Source organism: Centropristis striata, chromosome 7 (assembly GCF_030273125.1).
Source record: "Centropristis striata isolate RG_2023a ecotype Rhode Island chromosome 7, C.striata_1.0, whole genome shotgun sequence".
Taxonomy (NCBI): Eukaryota; Metazoa; Chordata; class Actinopteri; order Perciformes; family Serranidae; genus Centropristis; species Centropristis striata.
In genome coordinates this window covers 22,667,869-22,692,512 of record NC_081523.1, presented here as the reverse complement: position 1 = coordinate 22,692,512, position 24,644 = coordinate 22,667,869, and the positions used below count along the sequence as shown (strand labels likewise).

Genomic DNA, 24,644 nt, shown 5'->3' with positions numbered 1-24,644 from the left:
CTTGAGATGAGAATATTGATGGTCAGTGGAAAAAATGTTAAAATCGTGGATGTGAAAGAGGGAATGTGAGAGGACAAGAGCCCAGTGATTTTGTGAGCTTGTGAGAAACACTGAGCTGCTTTTATAACCCAACATGAGCAGGCAGAGATAATCAATTGCATGTGATACATTTAACAATGAAGTGTAGTGTGCCACATGATAAAGGGAATAATATTTTATTCAGAATCAGGAAATTCATAAGATTCTTATTTTCTAACTTTTTTTAACAAAAAGCTTTTGACTTGCATCATCTAATAAAAGAAGTTATACATTTTTATGTACTTTTAATAATTAATAGTAAAGTCGACAATGATATGAGTATGTTATCGGTATCAACAGATAAAGGCTTTCAAATTTAAATATCGTCATCTGAAAAAATTCAAACTTTTGCAGATGTGATGATGAAAGTGTACATTTTGAAAACAACTGTATTATACGTCTGCATCTGCTTATGCGTCTACACGCTACAGTAGGCATAATGAGGTTGAGGCTAACGGTCAACTAAGGCGCCTGTTATTACTATTTTTAGAGCATATCTGGAATGCTGCAGGCAAGACATTTAGCCATCCAGCTATGGGCCCAATTGTGCACAGAGTTATGGGTGGGGGCAGCTCAACTATAGATGTCACATGAGGGGTTTTCCCCATCTGAAAGCCAGGAACCTGAAGCTTAATTTGAAATGCATCACAAGTTGTTTCAGTCATAAATGTAATTGTATTCACACACGTACATGTGCACTGAATTTCCCAAGCTGCTTTCCCCACTTCTCCGCTTCTAACCAATTCAAGCATATAGAAGCAATAGAGAAATGTGCCTAGTACCTGTCTGTATCAGTCACATGTAACAGAGTTGAAAATGTCCTTACTCAGGTAAAGTGAATTCTCACAAAATTATTATAATAACATGTCACTACAATGGCATTTAATGTATTTTGATGGTTTCTAAGAGGTTTCAGAGATTATACCGCAATAAAGCATGAGGCTGCACGACTGTATGTATATTTGCTTTCGCATTTACACGTTTTGGGCATTTGCGCTACCCTTACTTCAGAGCTAGACCTTCTCTGCTGGGGGTAAGGACACTTTGGGAGCGAGAATAGTATTACAGTTTTTTGCAACCGCTATGACCCATTTGTCAGAACCTTGAAAAGTTTTTCAAAACTGTTAACGGACATCACACCTGAAACACACAATTCCCAAAACATTTAATTTCATGTTCAAAATCACGCAGTGTAACACATACACTTCCAAAATACAATAATACACTAACACAGTTCACCAAATCTACCAAAGCACTGACACACGTTGTCTTCCAACAGAAACATTTAGTCAGTCACAGCACAGTGTCATAAAAAACACTGACAACTGATGGAAGAACACAAACTGAATCACTTTGCATGTGTCAAATCTACTTTTTTCCCTTTTTCCTTTACAATCAACAAATTATTGTATTGATCATATGTAAATTAATGTTTGTGATGATGTTCTTCATTTTTAATTTGTTGGGCATGAATTTTGTTCCTTTTTTTTGTACAACACTCAGTACAGAAAGTGAACGAGCTTTACAGAATGTTTATGAAAGAAGAAGACAGTAAATTACAGGATTTGCTGTAAACAATATTGTATTGTATTGCAAATGAAAATGACTTACAGTAAAGAGGAAAAAAAACAGCATTTAGCTGTCATTCATTACTGTATCGTCAAATACACAAAAAGAAAAAGGAGCAGAAGAAATCAGAAATAAACAAGAAATACGTTTTGGCAGGAACCGTTGTTATGGAAAACATTGTATTTTTTAAAATTTGTATGCAGTCACACGCTCATACTGTTGTTAGGGGTGACGCCTCGGCTGTTAGTGACTGTCACAGTAGTTTGACAGAAGCTACTTCTGACTGTATTCTGCACCCACTGAACTGCCTGAGTCTGCGCCACACAGCACTTCACATCTGGGTCGCGTTGTTCGGCCAGTTAACAGATTTCTTTACGCTATAAGCGAGGCAAGATGTCACTTGATGACTGCAGCTAAATGTTCAGATAACATGCAGTCCTGTAGTCTCAGCTCGTGGGGAATAAGTCTTCAGCAATTCTGTTTTGTTTTTGTCTCCATGCTTTTTTCTACTGTCCATAGAGATAGTGTAGTATGTGATGAACACTTTTACCTACTGATATGTGTATTGACAGGTTTTTTGGGGGGCACGTGTGGAATGTGTAAGGTATTCCATGTCCGGTGGTTGGTTGGAGAGTTTGATGTCGATCTCTGTCCACTGCATCCTTACAGGATACTTTTGGAGTCAGCCTTGTTGTATGTGGTCCCATAACACCAGATGTGTTGCAAACTTGTATAATTTTGTCCAGAATTCAGTGGGGGTGGGTATAACAGAGTTGAAAATGTCTTTACTCAGGTAAAGTGAATTCTCACTAAAATGTCACTAAAATGGCATTTAATGTATTTAGATTTTTTTGGTTTCTAAGAGGTTTCAGAGATTATACGGCATCCACTGTAGTTAAGCATGAGGCTGTGCGACTGAAAGTATATTTACTTTTGCATTAACATGTTTTGGCTTTTGCGCTACCCTTACTTCAGAGCTAGGCCTTCTCTGCTGGGGGTAAGGACACTTTGGGAGCGCTCCGTGAATAACAGCATAATTTCTTCGTAAAACTACTGATTCAATAAGTGTGTATATAAGTTGTGCTAACTAACTATCTTCCCAAGATGTAATGCTATATAATGATTTCTAAGAGCTTTAACCAAGATATAAGTTTTGGTGGGAACCATTGTTATGGGGAACATTGTCCTGAATTTGTTTTTACATTATTTTAGATGTGTATGCAGCTGTGATTGGAAGCTCATGGAATGTATGTTCATTGTGAATGCATGCATTAAAATATTTAAGAACTTTGATTTGTGAATATTACAAGAGTTAAGAATTGGTCATGTTAAAAACTATACGATCAACCAGTCTATACCAGCGTCGTCTGTCATTTTGTTTTATACTTTTTTTGTTTGAATAATGATAAATGAGCTATCCACATTGATTTCTCTGCCATGTTTAATAGCCCTTACTTGAGGGCTCAACCTTCTCTGCTGGGGATGTGTATGCAGTCCTGATTGGAAGCTCATGGGATGTATGTTCATTGTGAAATGCTGCTAAAGCTGCTGTGGGGAGCCTGTGTCTATCTATAAAGTACCAACACCTGTGTGCCTGTGTGTGCATGCAAGCTGAACTAAATACTAGAAACCTGTCCGGGCCGGTCAGATCCAAACACACTGTTGCATTACGCCGTTCGTTAGCCGCAAGCTAACATTAGATTACAATTAAAGTTGTTTTAATCATAAAAAGTTAATCTGTGACGAATTACTTCCTGTCGCTAAACACATTCAGCTTTCAAAATAAGATGCCTTAAATAAAACATAAAAGAGCCCTTATTCTTCATTAAAATAATTCTCAAAATATGCAATTAATTGCAAGAAGATCAGTGTATATGATGGAATAGTGGCATTAGAATGTGTGAGAGGCCACAAAATTTGGGTTTTTATGGAAAAACAAATTACCCAGCCAGCGATTTTTCCGAACTGGCTGGCTACTTCATGTCCTTTGCTCTCAAAGTGCATGAGATTGATAGCCTGGCTAACACCAGACCAAATCTCATTGGAGATTAGGTCTGGACACCTGCCGTTCATTTCTCCGTAGAGGAGGTGTGGTTTACGATCCTCCAGAGCCGTTTATTGGGCGCTTAGAATGTCTATCAAAAGCGTCTGTAGGTAGCTCTTAGCCAATCAGATCAGTTATACCAGATGACGTAGTAGAGCAACAGAAATTGATGTTTGTTGTGTGTGTGTCTGTGTGAGAGTGTCGCTGCTGTTTTGCTTCTCCAGTTCTCGCTTTCTGCAAGATTATTTATTTTCACGCTTTATTCCCCCTCATGTCATTCAGCCACACACATCCACTGATTTTATGGGCAATAAACAAGCTGCTGCAGGTCTCTCGGCGGCTCCGCTGTCCCCCGGCTCGGAGCCAGCGCTAGCGGCACTAATAGCCCCGCTACCGGTGATCTCGCTATGAGCCGGGGGACAGCGGAGCCGCCGAGAGACCTTTCGCCTTTCAACTTTCGCTCTAAACTATTTAAAACACCGTCTGCAGCAGCCATGTTGGATCCGGAAAACTACAAGCTTCCAAGTGCCGAGTAGTACGCGTCATCGTCTTGCCGTCCCTCCCCGCTCTGTGATTGGATCCCTAAAACAGGGCTAAGAAACCTTCCTGGTTGCCAGACCGCCTGGAGGTTCGAAATTAAATTCGAGCGCGCAAGGCAGTCTGGGTATACCCAGGCTATGAGATTGATGCATTTTACTTGTAAAATGTAATTACTTTTGGAATGACACTAGCTAAGGTTATAAGTATATATTGTACATAAATTATGAAATATGAGTCCATTGGGTTACAGTATACAATTTGGATGAATATCTGGTTGGCGCTCTGTCATTCACTCAGCCCTGTTAAGCTATGAACAGTCACTGCAGTAGGTGGCTGTATGCTAAAGTAAGTTAATCATAACTAGCGAGTTTATTAGCTAGTTTAGTCCTTTGTTTGTTTGTAGTTTCAATGGTAGTTTTAATTTAAATACATTTTTTTAAAACACTTGGTTGGAAACAGAAAAAAGTATATTGAATGATAAATTAATTTATGTGTGTATGTGTGTGTGTGTGTGTGTGTGTGTGTGTGTGTGTGTTTGTGTTTCTTCTCCCTGTTTGAAACAGGTCACACAGACATAATCAATTAAAACAGGTTGCACTGATCAAAGCTCAACAGGACCAGTGAACAATGTATATGAACTGGATACAATGAATAGATAAATAGGATTATCGGAACATGACATAATCCGTGTCGCCAGCCAGACTTCATGGATGCAAGCAGAGTAATGAGTTACAGTCTATAACCTATACGATTTGCACACACAACGTCAAGACTAACATCATTAACAATAAGGCCACTGTCACAACCTGCAACAACTGTGTTAAGTCTGTAAAGACTGGCTGTCTTCGTACAACCTGTTAGGGTTCTGGTTGGCTATGTAATTTACAGTGGAAAATCCCTTTCTCGCACTCACAGATGTGGGGAGCAAAATGCATGGTCTTTCCAGAGTTTTGCCATTTGATGTGCCCTGCAGTTTACAGTCTCTAAACTGTTCCACATGATTTAGCTAGGCTGTGTACTTCTTGTTCACCATACCAAGTCAAGGCAGCCCACTCTGCTGGCAAAAAGGACTTTTCAAGAGCCTTGAGCTTCTGGACCAGGTTTAACTCTGGTCAGCACTTGGTTAGCTGGTAACCACATATTTATAGTAGTAAGGCTTGTTTATTTTCCCATTGCTGATGCAGCCTGATGAGAAAAACTGTTCAGCTTTTTGTTGATTTCCTACTAGATGTCTTCATGGCTGTTAAAACATCGATAGTTTGTTGGATGTGGAAATTTGAATGAAAGCGTCATTTCACTTTTCTGGAACTTGAGAGACAAACTCTGAAGTTCACGCAGGATGTCTTAATGACAGCAAAATCCTCCACAAATCCTGAGTTTGTTAGGCAGGTGTGAAGCCGTTTGTATTTTTGTCTCTCAACATCTGTGTGTGATGTGTCCTCACTGGATGTTTCAAAACAAAGTGCAAGTGCTAGTTACTGGACACCCATCTAATCATAAACATTTGGCCAAATTGTATTTGTTTAATATTTAATATTTGTACGTTGAGCTCTCTTGAAGCAAACCTGCATTCCTGGTTGAAAAGGGGAGTATAACTTTTTTTTTTAAAGAAGCAAAGTAATTACAGCCAGCCACTTCTTCCACACATAAGCCAGCACACAGGCAGAAAAAGGGAGGGCGCAGCGATATACAAAGATCTGAGGTCCAACAGAGCTCAGTGGTAGAAATTTTAGCACCCCTTAGTGGCCAAAGGGAGACCTGAGAGATGAAGCCAGTGTCTTTCCCATCATTCTTACAGCTGTATTGCAGCGGTGAGAGTCTCAGTACAGGCTGTCAGCAAATACACAACACTGCTGCCCCCTCATGGACAGTTGAGCAAGTGTAAGAGAAAAAGGCCCTACTCTTAAGAGAGTTTCTAATTCATAAGTATATACAGATTACATCAGACTCAATATGAAAAGGCAATTGTACTGTAGAACAACACACAGTAAGTAAATGCACCATCAGATCACACATCTTGTACTTTAACAGACTTCTGAGAGGTCTAGAAAATTAACCAGACTTTTTCTCTATTACACACATAATCCCACAACCTTGACATGTACGTATGTAGGATTTCTTTCCCCAAAAGGAAATGCTTTCAAGTGATTCACTCTGCATGTGTGTTTTGGGCCTTGAATGTTCTTCTCCCATCCTGCAGGAGGCACACTGGTGCTCACCACTTCAGCAGGAAAGGAAAAGGAAGAGCAGAAGATAAAACACAAGATGCATAACAGATAGCAGAAGAGGTTGTAACAACTATAAATCATGCTCAAATACAACAAAACAGTAGAAAGGATAACAGGAAGACAGAATTGAAGCTCAGACAATCACCACCAACTGAGAGGTGAATAAAGGGCTGAATGAAAAAGTTGAGTAAAGATAAGATCAACTTCATTGTGTATCACAAGGTAACATAAATTAATTTGCGGGTTTGAATCTGGACTGCGGCTCTTCTGTGTGGAGTTTGCATGTTCTCCCTGTGTCAGTGGGTTCCCTCCGGGTCCTCCAGCTTCCTACCACAGTCCAAAAACCTGCAGCTTAGGTTTATTGGTGACTCTAAATTGCCTGTGGGAGTGAATGAGAGTGAATGGTTGTCCATGTGTCAACCCTGTGATAGTCTGGCGACCTGTCCAGGGTGACCCCGCCTGTCACCCAATGTCAGCTGCGATCGGCTCCAGCCCCCCGCAACCCAAGTTCAGATAATCGGTCATGGACAATGGATGAATGAATGAATGATTGGTTAAGGTTAAGATAGGTCATTGAGATTCCGGTTTAACAAAAGTTTCTCATAACTAGGTTTTTGCACCAGTCTGCTCACATGTCCCCTCACTGTATGGAAATACAATACACAACATACAGCATACACAACATAACAATACAAAACACAGGATACAATACAAACATGATTCCGAATTCAATACTTCTTACACCTCTGATAAAACCCTCATGATTTATAGATGACACTAAACTGATATGCCAAGAAAGACTCAATAAAATTTCATAGCCATTGATGCTTCAGTTACAGTTTCTTTTCTTTTTATGTCCATTTTCCTGTGATAACCAGTTAATATTTGTTTTCTCAAGATCACAAGTTATTTATCTCATTAGCTGATATAAAAATGTTTTCCTGAATTAATTGCATATGCTTTAAGTTTCTTAGAAGAACAAACTTTGTTTTCCCAAGATAACAAGAAATACAAGATAAAATACTTTGCATACTACCACATGTTGGTATCTTTTTTTTCTACTTTGACTTACTTGATCAACATATTGAACGCAAAATAATCTTAAAATCTGATTTGGAGAAAACAAATTGTGTTATCTCAAGATGTCCCATTTTCTTGGAAAAACAACATTTGTATAATAAAATCAGTATAAAATTCTGCACCAATATTGGACACCATGTAGGCTTTTTAGAATAGGACTGGAAATGCAAAAAAGAGATGGGCACACTTTTATATCTCATATGAGAATGTTCTTTGGTCGACAAATTTTGGCTTACAGTGATAGAATTCGTAGAGGCATATGTAGGAATAACCTTGCTATTATCCTCACGTTTATGCCTTTTGGGTGATGAAACAGTAATTCCAACACTGTCGAAAAGTGCTCATTCAGTTCAGATTATTGGGATAACCTCAGCCACCAGAATTATACTGAAACACTAGAAAGCATCCACAAATCTAACATTTAAAGAATGAAAAGCTCTGATGACTGAAACAGTATCATATGAGGTAATGTTGGCAAGAATGAGGGGCAAAGGGCCTGTGGTTCTGGGAAACTGGGATTACTTTATGGAGTACCTGACTTTTAACTTTTGTATGCTTATTATCATCAATTATATTATTTTATTTTTGAGTGCTGTACTATCTGATTGATAATTTTGTGCGTTTTTATTTTTCTCTTGTTTTTTTCTATTATCCAGGAACACTTACCAATATGTTATTTTATTGTCTGACCTTCCTCTTTCTGTGTACTGAACCAGATTAGCTTTGTACCACTGTTCATAAATAAATACAACTTTCGCAAGAGAAAAACTTGATGGAAACACCAAAATTCGATAAAACTTTTTAAAAATTTGCATTATTTTTATTATTATTATTTTTATAAATAAGTTCCGATATAGCGAACATTTAACTCACATAACTGATCAGCTGTTCCCGCTCTGCTGGTCAAGACGAGCCTACAAATATCATTTGCCCAATTGAATCTAATTCCTGAAGACTTTTCTCCATTTTCTCCCGTGGGTGGCGAAAGGTGTCCGATTAGCAACATTTTTGTTGTTGTTTTTTTTCTCTCTTGCACGATCTCTACTTCTCCTACTGTTTACTGACGGATTAACCTACAGCAATACATTACACCGCCATCTTCTGGCAAAAGGGCATTCAAGCAGCTTTGTTAATTCGTTGATGGAAAAGTCCCTTTTTTGTATTTCCTTGAATGCAACATTTAAAAATTTTGCTTCAAAATTTGCTTTGATTTGAATGAAAACAGGGCAAATTACTCTCGAGAAAAAACCAATCAAATCAACTTCTTATCATGATAATTCTGAAGAAATAAAAACTTTGAATCCATGAATCCTTTTAGTGACTATGCCAGTGGTTCCCAAACTGGGGGGAGTGACCCCCAGGGGAGGCCCAGGGTTACAAAAGGGGGGGGGGGGGGGGGGGGGGACTGTAAATAAATAAGACTGTAAATAAATAACTTCATTGTTCTCCAATGCTGCACTGTAAAAAATTATTCCATTTAATTTACGGAAAAATACCGGCAGCTGTGTTTGCCAGAACTTCAGCGTAAAAATTACAGTGAGTGGATTTTCTATTCTAAATTTAAATGTTAATATCAGCAAAAACTGTAATTTAGACAGGATATTCCTGTTATTTTTAGGGTCATTGTGTCATTCATTCACACATCATGGTAATTCTCCATAAATGTTGCATGAAAATGTTATATTTTTCTTCCAGTTTATGACAGAAAAAAGTAAAAGTTTTGTGCTATTCTTTGATTTACGGTATTTAAAATAGTCTAATACGGTTAATTTTACGCCATATTTCTGATGTAGGCCTATTTGACACAGTTTTACTGTTATTTTCTACAAACATTTTTTTACAGTGTGGTAAAAGCTAAATCAGATCATGACTCTACTCGAAACTTTGGGAACCACTGTGCTATGCTGCAGGGTAAAAAATATTAATAAAAACAAGCATTTGTCTGGTGATGCATCCAACATCACTACTGTTTCCAGTGAACGTCTCATCCATCCATGCATCCATCAGGGGACTGTATGTGACGCTTTAGGCTTTTCCGGAGGGAGAGCACTGGATGGATGCCAAAAGGGGGCGTTTGTATCATGCAGCCGGAGGGGCGGGGCCAGAGGTGGGTGTGTGTCTCTCAGCTGATGCGCGTATCAACCGACCGACTCCATCATCAGCATCCGACGCTGACAGCGGTCGAAGACAGCATCCCTAATATTACCGAGCCACGGTAACATCGCAGAATAATTCACAGCCCGGCCCGACCAGGACTGACGTTGCTGTCTTGTGACAATATTATTTATTGAGGCTGCCATCTTACAAACCGCCGAGCTGCAAAATAGTGAGTAGCCTTTGATGATGGACCGCCAGGATGCTACAATCGGTAAATCAAAGCTACTGTCGTCAATGTCAATGACGCTGTGCATTTTAATCTGGGTGTATTTTTTGATTCAGCGAGGGTCGTGCGTTTGTTTCTTGTCACGGGGCCTAGCGAGTAATTGTTTGAGAGCGCAGTCGATTCAGGGCTTGATGCGGATGCTGCTAAAGCCGCCCTTGCCGCCCAGGGATGCAGAGAAAAAGGGAGAGAGAGGGGGAGTCGTGAGGGGAGGGGATTGAGGCAGAGCAGCACATAGATAGGCAGTGTATTTTACTACTACTACTATTCACCCAAGTGGAAGTAAACCTCTAGTAAATGGGCTGAGAAGGGGAGGTGCACTGACATGACTGCGTCTCTATCTATCTATCTATCTATCTATCTATCTATCTATCTATCTATCTATCTATCTATCTATCTATCTATCTATCTAGCTGATATGCTACTGTAGGATTTGGTGTTGTGAACGTTCATATGTGAGCTAGCTCTTTAACACTAGACCTTGTTGATGGCATATAAACATAATAGCCTGTGTATTTATTTTTACAAGCTTCCCACACAAACATATGTGTATTTACTGCACTCATAGGTTCACCTATCTGAAACTAATGTGATCCAATACAACAGACCTGCAATAAATCCTACCTTTGTGAAGTTTATATATTCTGTTTTAGCTGCTGGAGTTTGTGGTGATGTTGTGTTGCGTTACACTGAGCGAAAGGATGTTGCTGTTATGTGGTCAACATCCTGAGAGGTGTTTCTAATATTTAGTCTACTCTAGTTGATATAAATTAGGGACACTTGGCAGAATACTAGAAACATCTCTCAGTATAGTGCAACTATACTGGGTATCGGCCAATACAGATTCAGTAGCAGTGTTTCATTAATTAGCTGTATGCCTCACTGTGTGGAAGTGACTGATCATTTTGTTTATGTGTAGGGCAACATCAAGCTTGACTTTTCATTGTTTTCCTAACTTTGCAAAACCAAATGTAACAGATAAATACATGGATATAATTTTACAGATTTTTTAAAAATCTATTATTAAAGTAAAAAATGGAGCAACAAATTGTTGAAAAAATTAAGCAGGTATTTTAATTTAATTCCAGGAATTAAACATGTCACAATAAAGTCACAAACTAGTGCAAATGAACTTGACACATATTATATGTGTAATCAGATGTAAATATAGAAGTGGATTGAAAAGATTGTCATCCATTCCCCAATTCAGCTTTTTCAGTCAGTATTGACCTGATATTCGATATAGTATGTACCAGATTGGTGCATACCCCACATATTACGAACATCAAGCTAAAAATAATCCAGTCCAATACAACAACTTTGCAATAAATCCTTTATTGTTATAAAGAAGTTTTGATTGAACGTAATGGTCATTTTGAAAGCTGTAGTTTTTAACTGTATTCCATTATCCTGTTTCTAATATTTTGTCCAACCCATTTATATCGGTAAGGGTAGATATATATTAGAAACACCTAGAAACACCTCTCTGTATAACCACTGTTACTTTTAAAATTAGGTCCCTTTAAAATGGAAGAGTCCCTGAAATAAGCTAAAACTCAACTCAACTTAACCTACATCAGTTAAAAAACATTTTTTGAGCGGGCAGGTGGGTTTAAAGAGGTTAAACTTTCATGAAGGTAGGATTTATTGCAGAGTTGTTGCAACAGATAACTATAATTTTAACTATTTTAGCTGTATACTCAGAGGGTGCACACAATACAGTTTTCTTCAATGGCTTAGGCTCATTTTTCAGCTGTAAGTGCAACTGTCACAACTGTTTAATGGAGCATCACAGCTCTATTGCTTGTCTGTAACTCATACAAAACATGTCATTCATGCTGTAAAACCTAGTTATTGTGTCAGTTAATTAGCCGAGGCCACCAAAATGAAAAGTTGTGTAATCAAAATAGAAAATTCACTATTGATATTTGATGTAAAATCATATACAGTGAACAGAAAATTTGCCACAAAATGACACCCATGCCAAAAAAAAACCCAACACTCAACAATTGCAGTAATTCAACCAACTGTAGTGCCTCACAGTAACACTACACGTTCTCATCTTGATTGTGATTCCTAGTTCATTATTATCACTGGCAGGTAATTTGCCAGTTCAGAGGAAATTAAAAATACTTATGAAATATATATATATTTTATATTTATATATTTATATATATATAAATATTTATGAAACATACATATATGTGTGACAGAAAATATGATAAATGAATGGATCATTTTGAATGTGATACTTCAAAGTAGTGAAGATTTTCACAATTTCAAAGCTTTGATCAATAAGCCATGTGCAAGTCCTTAATGTACATATTGTAGACATTTGTACTTACACTTTAGCCCACATGTGCCAAAACATTCAGTTTGATTGAATGGATGAGAAATTTAAAACAAACTAATTGTTTGGAGAGTAGAACTTACTATTTATGATTTACTATTCTCATTCAAGAAGTGAGCTAAAGCGAAGAAGCACTTCAACAAAACACTCTTTTGAGTAGTTTGCTATGTTCAGATGTTGGTATTGGGACTGGGACAAAAAAGTTGTGACAAAGATTGTCAGGGCCATAGTTTGTTTGTTCTTCACTTCATTGTATGCTGTTCCAGGCATTTTGTAAAGCAATTTAATTTGCCACCAATGACTACAGCATAAAAAGTTATCATACACTTGAACAAACATCTTAAACCGCCCTCAAAACAAACTTAACATTGTTTTAGCAGATCGATTTTGAGTTTCATATGCTCTGTGTCCGGATTAATGTAAACACATGGGTATATCTTACCACAGTTTATGGTGCTATAGGGCTTGTCTTGCATGGCTTGTATGTTCAAATTCAGAACACAAACATGTGTTCGCACACCCCAATATTTAGTGTATATCTACACACATAAAATACATAATTTGTTGATTATGTCCATATTGTTGCCCAGTTTGTGGTAATGTGAGCTACCTCTTCAATAATTTTCCAAATATTGGTTTTAATAAGGTAGAAAGAGATTTAAAGTGAAAAAATATTGAAGTTATTAGTATTATTATTATTCAAATACATAGAGCGGCAGGGTCTATTGAGACACAATAAAGACCAATTTCAGCAAATACAAATAAAGGTTAAAGCAACATCTATGTGATAGAGATTGAAGTATAAGATTCATAAAAATGTGATTTATTGCAGGGCTGTTTTTGTCTGTTGTATCAAATGGTTTTATGCAGGTGTTTCTGTATTTGCGTCCATTAAAAAAATGATTTTTAAAAAAACCCCTCCTCCAGTTGAATGATGCGATGGACACAAAATCCAGTGTACATCATTTCTGTTTTGTGCTGGATTGGTGTGGGTAACCTCTTCACCCCAAATCCCTTTTCTTATGCACACAAACAAATAAGTCACTCTCACCTACAGAGTGTAAACATAATAAACAGATGCTGTAAACAGATAGTAACACTGTGATTTCATCATTAAACTGGTGGACATGTTTTTATTACTACACGTTATTTATACCCTCACTATACTGTAACTGTCCAGATTTAACTGTCAGACCTGTTTCATTTTTATCATGGTGGGAGGACCACGCTGCCCCTGTATGTGGGTTGGATTCTATTCTGCATTAGCTATTATTGTATAACTAGTCATTATGCAATTATAATCTTGTATAACTCCTTTCGTTTTTCTGTGTTCCTCTAGTGTGTGTGCCCCCACTACCTGCATTAGGTTGTGATGACCCACACTACTTCCAAATGTTTCTGTGACCCTCCCCAATCCTGACTCCTAATCTCTAATCCCTGACCTTTGACCCCCACTATGGGCAGTGTTGGCAGTGGGGTGGCAGGAGAGCAGGAGTTTGCCATGAAGTCTGTGGGTACGAGGACCACCCTGCCCAGAGCCCCTCCTCTCTCTCGCCGTTGCCCTGCTGACCGCAGCTGCAGCGCAGAGCGACTGCCCCGCCCTCCGGCGACTATATCTGACGGGACGGCTTCTAGCGATGAACGCGGGAGTGTTAGTATTGGGACTGGGACCTGTACCGGAACTGACCGGCCCACCGAAACAGCCTCCTCCACCAACACTGAATGTACCATGACGGCCCCGTCCAACAACAACCAGTTGGAGTGTGGCAATGGAGCAGGCAGGCGGGAGAGGGAGTGGGAAAGGGAGAGGGAAAGAGAGAGGCAGCGTGAGAGGGGGAGAGACAGGGACCGGGACCGAGACTGGGACAGAGAGAGGTTAGAGAGGGAGCGAGAGAGGGAGAGGAACCGGGAAAGAGAGCGGGAACGAGTGGAGAGGGAGAGGCTGGAGCGAGAGAGGGAGCGGGAGAGGGAGAGAGCCAGGGAGAGGGAAAGAGAGAGAATTGAGAGGGAGAAGATAGAAAGAGAGAGGGAGCGAGAGAGGGAAAGGGAGAGAGAGAGGGAACGAGAGAGACTGGAGAACGAGAGGTTGGAAAGAGAGAGAGAGAGGGAAATGCAGGCTGCAGGGTTAGATGTCTGTGGGAACATTGTGGGACGAGGAGGAAATGAGAAGAACAACGTTGGCATGAACCAACACCAACACCAGCACAGAGAGATGGCAGCCGCCAGAGCTGACAGTGACAACAACCCAGGCAGCCATAACCCTCCAAGCCACAACCCACCCAAGATCCTGCCAGTGTCGGGAAAACTGGAGCAGGTACTTCGAGATTTTGGACAGTGGTACCCAACCTGGGGGTCAACAGCACCAAAGGGGGTTGTGAAATGAATCTGAGGGGCCACAACATGGAAGGAAATAGTGAAAAACTAAATTTCGCCCCAGAAAATGATGACTTTTATCTAATATTGTTTTTTTGTTGTTAAAATGTGTAGCTTTACCTCTTGAGGCCTTGGAAAAGTATCAAAATGAAACAGTCTGACAAGAGAGAATCACTCTTCAGTGGAACTGCTCACAGCTGTAACAAACACCACAGATTTAGAATAATTTATTTGCAACAACAGATAAGAGACATTTTTTAATAAACAAAAACAAATTTGATTGATCGTCTCGTAAGTGTACAATTAAAAAAATGATGTAGGAAAACTGAAAGAGTTTCAGATATGTTATCAAAACAACCCAACAGAAGTTTGGTTGATATTCCCTGCACAAATTCATCATTTGTTTTTGTAAATGTAAATATGTACATTAGTCACTCTCCACACTGGCTGTGAAGTGAGGCCATGCGACTCACATGTAAGCGAGGGGAGACAAAAACTCACAGTCTTCGTTCTGTGCAAAAATGCATGCAAGATTTATCAATGCTACATTTTTTCATTGAAAGTTTTCACTTTAGTGTACTTTTCCCTTATTTCTCCATCTTCCCTCCTTCCCTCCATCTCTCTCGCAGGCGATGCAGAACAACTCAGGCCTTGTCCGTCCCTCTGCCTTCAAACCGGTGGTTCCCAAGAGCTTCCACTCCATGCAGAACCTGGTGGGCCAGGCAGGAGGGGCTGGGAGCGAGGGCAAGACTGAGGCAAGGAGTGAAGGGTACGGTGAGAGCAGAGGAGGCAGGAGAGGCAGGGACGGAGCAGGAGGAGAATCAGGAGAGGTCCCAGAGGCCCTGCTCCTGGACCAGGACAGCCCAGTGAGGGTCAGCAGAACTGAGGGCGGGGTAAATGGTAATGAAGTGGTTCAGGGAGGGATGTCTGATTCAGGGAGGAACTCCTTGACCAGCCTGCCCACCTATACAGGCTCGGGGTCCGGTTGTGGGCCCCCAGCAGTCCTGGGGCCGCTCAGTGCTTCCACCAGCCACATCAACAGGTTGGGCATGGCTGGGGCAACTGCAGGCCTGGACAAGCTGGAAAAGCCTGGCTATCAGGTAAGGCTGTCACCCATACTCACTTAGGGGCCGTCCACACTGTGTGATAACTATAGAGCTCAACAATGTGGTCTATTTGGAACATTTCAGGTTCCAATTCATTCACTTAATTGCCATTTTAAAATACTCTTTATGAAGAGTTTTAAGCCTGAAACTAAGCCAAACAAACTAGCCAACTGTAGGTTGAATTGTCAACATTAAACATTAAAAAGTAAAAAAGAAAAGAAAAGAAAAGCAGGAAAACAGGCAGAGATACCAGACTGTCTATTTGTATAGTTCAGTGGTGGCAATTCACTTGTCGTTCGTGGGTTTGCAGGTATGGTAAATATTTCCATAGTAACAGCCAGATTCACCAATCAGAGACAACCTTTAGGATTGTGGGTAGTGTAGTACTTCTCCACTACACTGCGAATAAAACAGGTTTTCTGAAAACAAGGTTAATATCATACAGAATAGTAGCTTTTAAAGCAGCATTTGCTATTTTTTTTACAATCTTATAGCTTGTGGTAAATCTCGTTTGGATGGCTGTGACATTATGGCAAATAATTAAAATCCTCAGTTCAAAATATGAATGGAATTTTCACTTCTGAAACCTCACTGTTGAGCTCGATGAGAGAACCTTGTTAGCATCCACACTAATTTTCTGTAAACGGTGACACACACTTCATGCTGCCAGTTTCAGCTGTGTTGTAACACACTGAACGCAATGCCCTGTACATTTCAAAGGTTTTAGATTGGCTGTCAGTGTTCCTATTGTTATGAAAGTGATCCAAACGATGTTGTTCACCACTGTTTTATAGTTGTGGTTTGGACTCTGCCATCCCCTTGAGTCAGAATGATTTAATAAACAGTATATCTATGTTATAGTTATCATTTGTGTGGACAGCACCTTTAGCCTGCTGTGTAATGCACCCTGCTGTTATTGTCTTTCATGTATCCTGATGTGGTTCTTTCTTTCAGAACGGGCTCAGCGCCTCAGACAGCGGTCGGTCTTCCTCAGGAAAGAGCTCCTCGTCCTATCAGAGACTGAGCCACCTGAGTGATGCCCCAGCACCTCTACGCCCCTCCCCCTCCTCCGATGACATCATCCAGGACCTCGAGGACCGCTTGTGGGAGAAAGAGCAAGAGGTCAGAGACCACTCTGAAATGTCTGATGCGCAGTTGTTTCGCACTTAGCAGGCTTGCCATCAAAGAGGAGGATATTTGACATTTAAAGGATCAGATCTGATCTTGAGCATTTAATTTGTTTGCCCCACATTTTTTTTTATCCAAATAAGATTTATTTTACATTCACTATCTATCTATCTAACGGGCTATTTTGTTGCATGATTGCTGATTTCTCTTTTCTACCAGGTTCAGCACATGCGCAGAAACCTGGACCAAAGTGAGGCAGCAATCGTTCAGGTGTTTGAGGAGAAGCAACGTATCTGGGAGCGACAGATGGACGAGCTGAGACAGAACTACGCCTCGCGCCTACAGCAGGTGAACTCACGACGTATTCAAATCCTCACAATGTCCCTGCACTTTACTTTTTTTTTTACTCACATCTTGCGTCTAAATGTAACCTGTGTAAAGTCTAGAAAGAAGTGCATGACAAATCATGCGGTCAAAGACTGATACAATGATACGACTTCTGAGGGGGGTACACTGGGTTGGGCTCATATGATGTACGATGGTCTGGAGATCTGCTTTAATAACCTGCAGGCATTGGGAAGGATACTTTTAACATGTAAATGTCAATTCTAGTGTTCTCTGGTGTGCCTCACGTATATACCACAGTCTATAACTGGATTGATGTTGCTCACTGATAAACCACAATTCCACATGGTAGATCCACTGGTTACATGTTGTGCAACCGGCATCAGACTGTTGCTAAATAAACACAGAACCTCCCAAGCTTACGTGCACATCAAACGTTTTTTGATTAATTATTTTACACAATCTTTTCTGCACGTACACAGCTGTATTGGAGACTGAAACAATAAAAACAGTTCACAAAGCTCCATAAAAAACCGAGGTAACCGTTGTGCATGTCATCTTTTTGTAAACAGGTTGAGCCACAATGTTCCTTAGAGCTCCACATTCTTAAATGTAGCCTTATACAGGTAAATGTGTGGCTTTGATGAGCAGAATGGTGTGGTATGTGGTCGTTATTTGGGGATCAAAAAATGTTTTCAAGTAACTGACTAAGTTTAAAACCAATATCTGTCCCAGACAACAATAGGTTTCCGAGGGGAAACTGTCTACAGGATTCCCAAACTGTCTGTGTGTCATGTTGGGGATTTCTTACAGAGAATTGTGATAAATGTGATATGCCACGATTGTCACAGCTATGAGTGCACCCGACTCTAATTCTGATTCCATGCTGTGTCCAAGTGTGCCACAGATGTGATTAGGGAGCCTGATCATGAGAAATGCATGTCTGTCGTTACTACCGTCAACCAAAAATCTTGTTTTCCACACACGACAGATAAATATGTAGAAAACTGGTTCAAAAGACATTTTTAGTTTTGTCACTTGAAGCTGCATCAAGCTGCAAAGTAGGTGGAAACCCTTCAAGGTATTTAATGGTGGATTTTGGAATCAGGATAAGATTAAATGCTGTTAAAATGCAGTGAAGACATTTACCCCAACTCTATCCCTGATATACAGCAATTAGTGGGCCATGCCTTTATGTAATAGAAGATGTTATTGCAGAATCTGTACATATCCAGTGTGTTCAACATAAAGATAAATGCCGTCAAAACTTACACTGTATCTGTACATTTTGTCTGCAGGTTACCCGTCGTGCTCAGCGCTCCCAGACTGCCCTGCAGGCCCAGATAGGCCGTCTGTCCCAGGACAAGAGGAGGCTCCAAGAGGAGATGGCGGCTCTGTTGGCCCAGAGAGAGGAGCTAGAGAGAAAGTGTCTGGATTACAGGAAGGAGCAGGCTGACATCTTGCCTCGTCTGGAGGAGACCAAGTGGGAGGTGAGATATGAGTATATGACTTGGTGCACTTGACTAGTTCAGTAAAATGTTATCAGGATTACATCATGGTAGACTGAACAGTGGAGTACTGAGGGTGTGGGAAGCTGTATAAGTATGTGTGTACAAGAAACCCACTTATATGCAATGGGATAGGGAGTATATTTACCACAAATGCTAAATACTATGAAATCTAAAAGATAAATCTCACAGATGCACTCTTTCTTTATGTGGCAGGTGTGTCAGAAGGCAGGAGAGATCTCCCTGCTGAAGCAGCAGCTGAGGGAGAGTCAGGCTGAAGTTACCCAGCGGGCTGGAGAGATGGTGGCACTGAGAGGCCAGCTGAAGGAGCTCAACGCCCAGCTGAGGGAGCGGGAGGAGACCATGCTGGGCCTGAAGGACTCCTATAGCACCAAGAGTCTGGAGCTTGAGAAGTGTGAGGGAGAGCTGAGGAGAACTCTGTCAGAGGTGGGTTTACCGTTACAGGCTTTAACACTGATGATTATGAATAACAACAGCAACAACAGATAATCCAAGACGGCCTCCAAATCTAATTTAGAATCTAATCTGAAATTAATTTACTACTAGTCAGGTTATTCATCAGATTTCTCAGTTGGAATTGCAACCAAAACATGTATTACTATATGGTGACCATAATCTCCCTCAGCTATGTTAAAAACGATGGTTATGTATCACCCAATAACTGCTTCTAACTTAACACAAGCTGTGGGATTTAATGTGCACATTACTCTAGGTCTGTGATGAAAATGTTGTGTAGTTGCAGTGAATGGTCAGCTTTATCAAAGCCTTTTGAGAGGTCAATGAAAAGAGCAATGCAATGTTGATTACTGTCCATAGCAGTCAAAATATAGTTAATGACAAGTGAGATTGCATTGGGATGCTTACCACTAAATCTAGATTGTTGAGCATTTAAATCCTTGAAATCCTTAGGAAGGATTCCAAAAACTTCCTGAGGAGACAAATTGAGGATTGGGCAACTTTATATATTTGCGGCAGCCTTTGTGTTTTATGAGCTCATAAGAAGCTCACACACATTTAATACGTATAAATGATGTGCAATCCATAACTAAAGAGGCAGTAAGGGTAAAAGCAATAATAATCTCTTTTAAGTATGAGTTGACCTTTTATCTTAAGATCGTGTTCAACCATCCACATGGATTAGAGTGCCATGAAAACATTTATCAAAACAATGTTCATTTTTTTTTTATGAACGTTATGGACTTAGGTTCATAAGAAAGTTTTTAAATTATATTTCAATATAACATTTCGTCAGACAACAGCTTTAATATTCTAACTACCTGGATAAAGAGGATAGGTCTCCCACAATCCATGAAGGCCCACTACTAGTCTCACCCGATTCGGCTGGCTGATCCAACAAATAACAGTGCAAAAGCTCCTGACCAAGCATCTGTATGTGAACAGTTGGTAGTTAAAATTAAATGTACACTATTTATGCTTATAATGTTTTCAAATCTTATTTTGTTCTTTAATTCTATTTTAGTTTTGGAGATAACAGATGACAACTTGATTTGACTTGACATATTGACAATCTAAATTGTCTAAAAAACTGAAGATTTTCTTGTGATATATTTTCTACAGGTGTCGATCCTCAGAGAGAAGCTGGGCGTATTTGAGGCAGAGGTGCTCAGCTTAAAGCGGGCTCTGAGTGAAGTGAGCAGAGGAGCAGAAGTTGTTGTGAGCCCGAACTTAGCAGCTGCAGGACTGTTGCCCCCCTGGGGAATTGTCCACTGCACACGTAACCCCACTGAGCCCTCAACCAACTCTCTCACCCCCACAGCTGACACCCTGTTGAGTCTCCAGAGTGACGAAGCCAAAGCCCAAAGGCAGGAGGCTCAGAGACAGGAGAGGCAGCAACGTGAAGAAGCTCAATGGCGTGACGTGCAGCAGCGGCAAGAAGCCCACATGCAGCAGGACATCCGAATGCGTCAGGATGCCACAATCAGACCAGAAGCCCAACTCCGCCAGGAGGCCCAGCTTCGTCAGGAGGCTCATCTCCGCCATGAAGCCCAACTACGCCAAGAAGCACAGCTGCGGCAAGAGGTGCAGCTCCGTCAGGAGGCCCAGCTTTGCCATGAGGCCCAAATGCGCCAAGAGGCCCAGCTACGTCACGAAGCCCAACTCTGCCAGGAGGCACAACTGCGTCAGGATGGCCACCAGGCACAGCGAGGCCAGGAGGGTCACTGGGACGAGGCAGGGGAGCTGCGCAGGCAACTAGAGCAGCTGCAGGCCGCTTTGCGTCTGGAGCGGCAACAACGGGAACGTCAGGCCCTCAACTTCGACCAGGAGCGACACACCTGGCAGGACGAGAAGGAACGGGTTTTGAAATACCAGGCTCAGCTGCAGCTCAGCTATGTGGAAACGCTGCAGAAGAACCAAGCTTTGGAAAAACGTATGAGCCAGTTGGGAGCCAAACCAAACACAACGTCCACCACCACCACTATCACCACTACCACCACCACCTCCCCCACCTCTTCCAATTCTCCACCTCCAGCACCAGCCCTCTCACCCCTGTCTCCTCAGTCCCCACCCTCGCTCCCTGGCCCTATTGCCCTCACCATCTCTCCACCTTGTGAAGATCAGAAAGGCCCTCCTTCTCTCCACCAGCTTGCCAATCCCTGGGCAGGACCCTCACGTCTGGAGAGGATAGAGTCCACTGAGATATAGAGACAGCTCCATGACAAACTGTCCAGTTCAACACTCACACACAGGCCTCTCACACAAAACCACTTCAGCATAAACATTTCAGTCTACAATAGAATAAATCACTACAGTCTGACATACTTTTCAAAGCAACTGAAGACACTAAACAGCAACAAAGACCGACTGCAGAATCCAACATTATCAGTAACAAACACATCATCTGATTGGAATTTGAACTTCATTCAATCTATCAGTATCTATTAGTTCAACCTCCTGAGCAGCTTATTTCTCTCTCTAGTTGCACACTACTACATCCTACCTAATCAGTGTTCATGAGAAGTGTGCCACACTGATGGATGGCAGGAAAGTAAAAAAAAAAAAGTTAAATGACAATGTTTAGATGACAGCACTAATAGGGGGGTCATTTAATGCCCATGCTAGAAAAGGACCAAGACAATCAGGGATATTGTCAGAAATGATCAACGAGAATATTATGCGGTATTTATTCATTGTACGTCTGTGTCACTGGTAATGTAAAAGTAGAAATAGTGGTCAGAATGTGTGATGTTAACTTGCATTTTTGGCCAGAGAGCGCCTTACTCCATTCTTTCCAGCATGTATACAAGGGTTATTTATGCTGGGAATCAATTAAAAAAAAAAATAGGAGTATGATTATCATTTTCAGTGCTTTAATTATAATATCAGCAAACAGTTTACACAACAGTGTTGTACATGGCTGGACTATTTCATTTAAATCCCAGCAGTTACAGACGGATTCTTGATTCAGTTTTCAAGTCATTTCATGCACAGGGTCCAACATGAACAACCCATTTAAACACATCATGGAGACCAACAGAGTTTATATTTTCTACAAATTGAATGAAATAGATATGTTTAGTAGATAATGTACCCCGACTGAATATAGAATATGATTTAAGACTTGGGAGAACCTGGTTCGTCTTCACTGCAGTGACTAAAAGCAAACACTAGAGGACGTTAGATAGCTTTCACAACGCTTCCAACTCTAATTTCTTCATATCCTACTACAAGGAGAATATGAATGGGAGCACACAATTTGAATTTGGTTATTATGATAATTGTGTTGTGCATTTACAGCCAAGAAACCTGAGAAATCAGTCAGTATCCCCAAAGTTAAAAAATAAAATTTATAGAATGTATGATATACTAGAAAGAAATACTTATTATAGTTATAGATTGTAAATGTATGTGTGTGTGTGTGTGTGTGTGGGTGTGTGTGTGTGTGTGTGTGTATGTGTGTGTGTGTGTGTGTGTGTGAGTGTGTGTGTGTGTGTGTGTGAGAGAGAGAAAGAGAGAGAGAGCGGGTGTGTGTGCATGTGTGTATACATATGAAGAGCTTCAGCTTATGAGATTGAGGATAGAGGGACTCGTGGCAATACAGCAAGTGAAGATACATTTAGAGCAAAGGGATGGGGGGGGGATGCATCAAAGCTTGATACAAGGGCAGTGAGACTAAAAATTCAAACCGAGGGAGTCTGTATAGCCTGGAAAACTCTACTTTCTTCTGTACATTTCATTTAGACAAAGCAGGGGAGAAGGAAGTGAAAAAAAACAATACAGAAAAATGAAAGTTTGCCTCTTTGAAGGGAGCATTCAGGCTAACTGCACTATGTAGTGTCCGACACACAAGTTATGATGTACAGTAGACTCAGATGTGAATATCATGGCTTTTATATGTGTTGTTTATGCCAGCATACAAAGATGTTGCTCAAGAATATTAACTTATCTCTAAGGTATTACATAGTATTATCATCTTTATTACTGTTATTATATTATGGTGAACTGACAGAGAAAATATGTGCCATTTGAGCTTTCCTTTATGTGTTTTTTTAACTGTGTAGATAGCCTATTGGCCTACCATAATGGTGCAATCATAGCAACCCTGTCCAAAAATGATGTTCCTTTTGATGTAGGTGATAAATGTAGTTACAATATTGCATTGTTTAGAGAACAAAATGCTACCAATTTTATACATGTTTCAAATCTATTGTTTGCGTTTATGTTACTAGTACTGTTCTGGCTTGATTAAAACCACCCCTTTGTTAAAACTCAGCAGAACTAATAAAGATATGTGAATAATTCAGCACTTTTTTGTCATTGAGCGAATCATTTGTCCTGTGGTTGAGACAACTGAAAGTTTGGTTCTGGCAATCAGCCTTGAAAATATTGATCAAATAACTGGAGTCCTCCAAACATTGGGATAAAGAATTTTTATAGGTTGTCTTTTATCATAGAAATTGCCCACCTGAGCCTCAGGACTCCCAGAAGGAATAATTCTTGGGCTTTATGAGCTGATTAAAGAATGAATAAACATATTTCTGCCACGCAAAGTTAGGTTAATATTTTCAGACGCTTGTCTTACCATTTTTTCTTGTTGATTACTGCAATTTTGCTCCACAAGACCTCTGTAAATTCTTGTGTAGAAAATCTCATAAGTCCATAAGCAAAACAAGCAGTACTGAATGGGCCCTCGCAGTACACGCATGTCAGGGCATGCTGCCGTCGGGGTGTGTGCGTTACAGGGGCCAGTCTATACCACCCCTATGAATTTCATTGACTTAAGTGTTATAGTGTGGCCACGGTACCAAATATGAAATTAGACTGCCACCACAGTGCCACCTAGGGGCCGATCAATAAAACCTTAAATGGTTATCCTCAGGAGGGCATTGACAATAATTGTACCAAGTTTTGTATAATAATGCACAAACTATCCCTTTAATCCTCATACAGTTTCTGAAGGAGGACACTTAACTGATATGTATAAATTAGAAGAGGCAGGTAGCAATGGTGGAAAGTAACTATGTACATTTACTCAAGTACTGGACTTAAAGTAAAATTTTGAGGTACTTTTATGTACATTTTATGTAACATTATACTTCTACTCAACTACATTTTGAGACATATTTTGTACTTTTTATTCCACTAGTTTATTAGGTAGTTTAAATGAGCGGAGTGGAGTCATTTCACAGTGTGGTATTAGTACTTTTACTGAAGTTAAGGATCTGAACACTTCTTCCGCCACTGTCTTTTTTACTTCTTTACTTTTTTTTAAACTTTTTTTTACATTTATTTTGTTTTCTTTATTTTATTTTTTTGTTTGTTTTTTTTAATTTTTTAATTTTTTAATTTTTTTTAATTATTATTTTTTCTGCGTTTCTGCGCATGCGCGGCTGTTTTCGCTTCCACGCATGCACGGTAGAAAGGCTGCGAAAAAA

General features: G+C 40.3%; 1 protein-coding gene across 5 annotated transcripts; it reads left to right on the top strand.

Annotated features, from left to right (window-relative positions):
* The first annotated feature begins 9,700 nt into the window (after positions 1–9,700).
* On the top strand, positions 9,701–23,512 carry lzts3b (leucine zipper, putative tumor suppressor family member 3b). 5 transcript variants are annotated; one of them, XM_059337778.1, is made up of 8 exons: positions 9,701–9,865; positions 13,734–14,583; positions 15,272–15,742; positions 16,703–16,870; positions 17,096–17,224; positions 18,520–18,711; positions 18,946–19,176; positions 20,329–23,512. In XM_059337778.1, the coding sequence occupies exons 2-8, from the start codon at positions 13,771–13,773 to the stop codon at positions 21,412–21,414; spliced, it is 3,090 nt and encodes a 1,029-aa protein (XP_059193761.1). In that variant the 5' UTR covers positions 9,701–9,865; positions 13,734–13,770; the 3' UTR covers positions 21,415–23,512. The 5 variants fall into 5 exon arrangements, with proteins under 5 accessions (XP_059193761.1, XP_059193759.1, XP_059193760.1 ...); XM_059337776.1 differs by having other exon boundaries at positions 13,609–14,583; XM_059337777.1 differs by having other exon boundaries at positions 9,701–9,907.
* Positions 23,513–24,644: the final 1,132 nt, after the last annotated feature.

What these genes read in the sequence shown, in the direction of transcription:
- lzts3b (XM_059337776.1), top strand. Translation starts at nt 13,726, where the DNA reads ATGGGCAGTGTTGGCAGTGGGGTGGCAGGAGAGCAGGAGTTTGCCATG. An exon ending in TGGAAAAGCCTGGCTATCAG is followed by an intron (nt 15,743 to 16,702) that starts GTAAGGCTGTCA and finishes TCTTTCTTTCAG; the next exon opens with AACGGGCTCAGCGCCTCAGA. An exon ending in TGGAGGAGACCAAGTGGGAG is followed by an intron (nt 18,712 to 18,945) that starts GTGAGATATGAG and finishes TTTATGTGGCAG; the next exon opens with GTGTGTCAGAAGGCAGGAGA.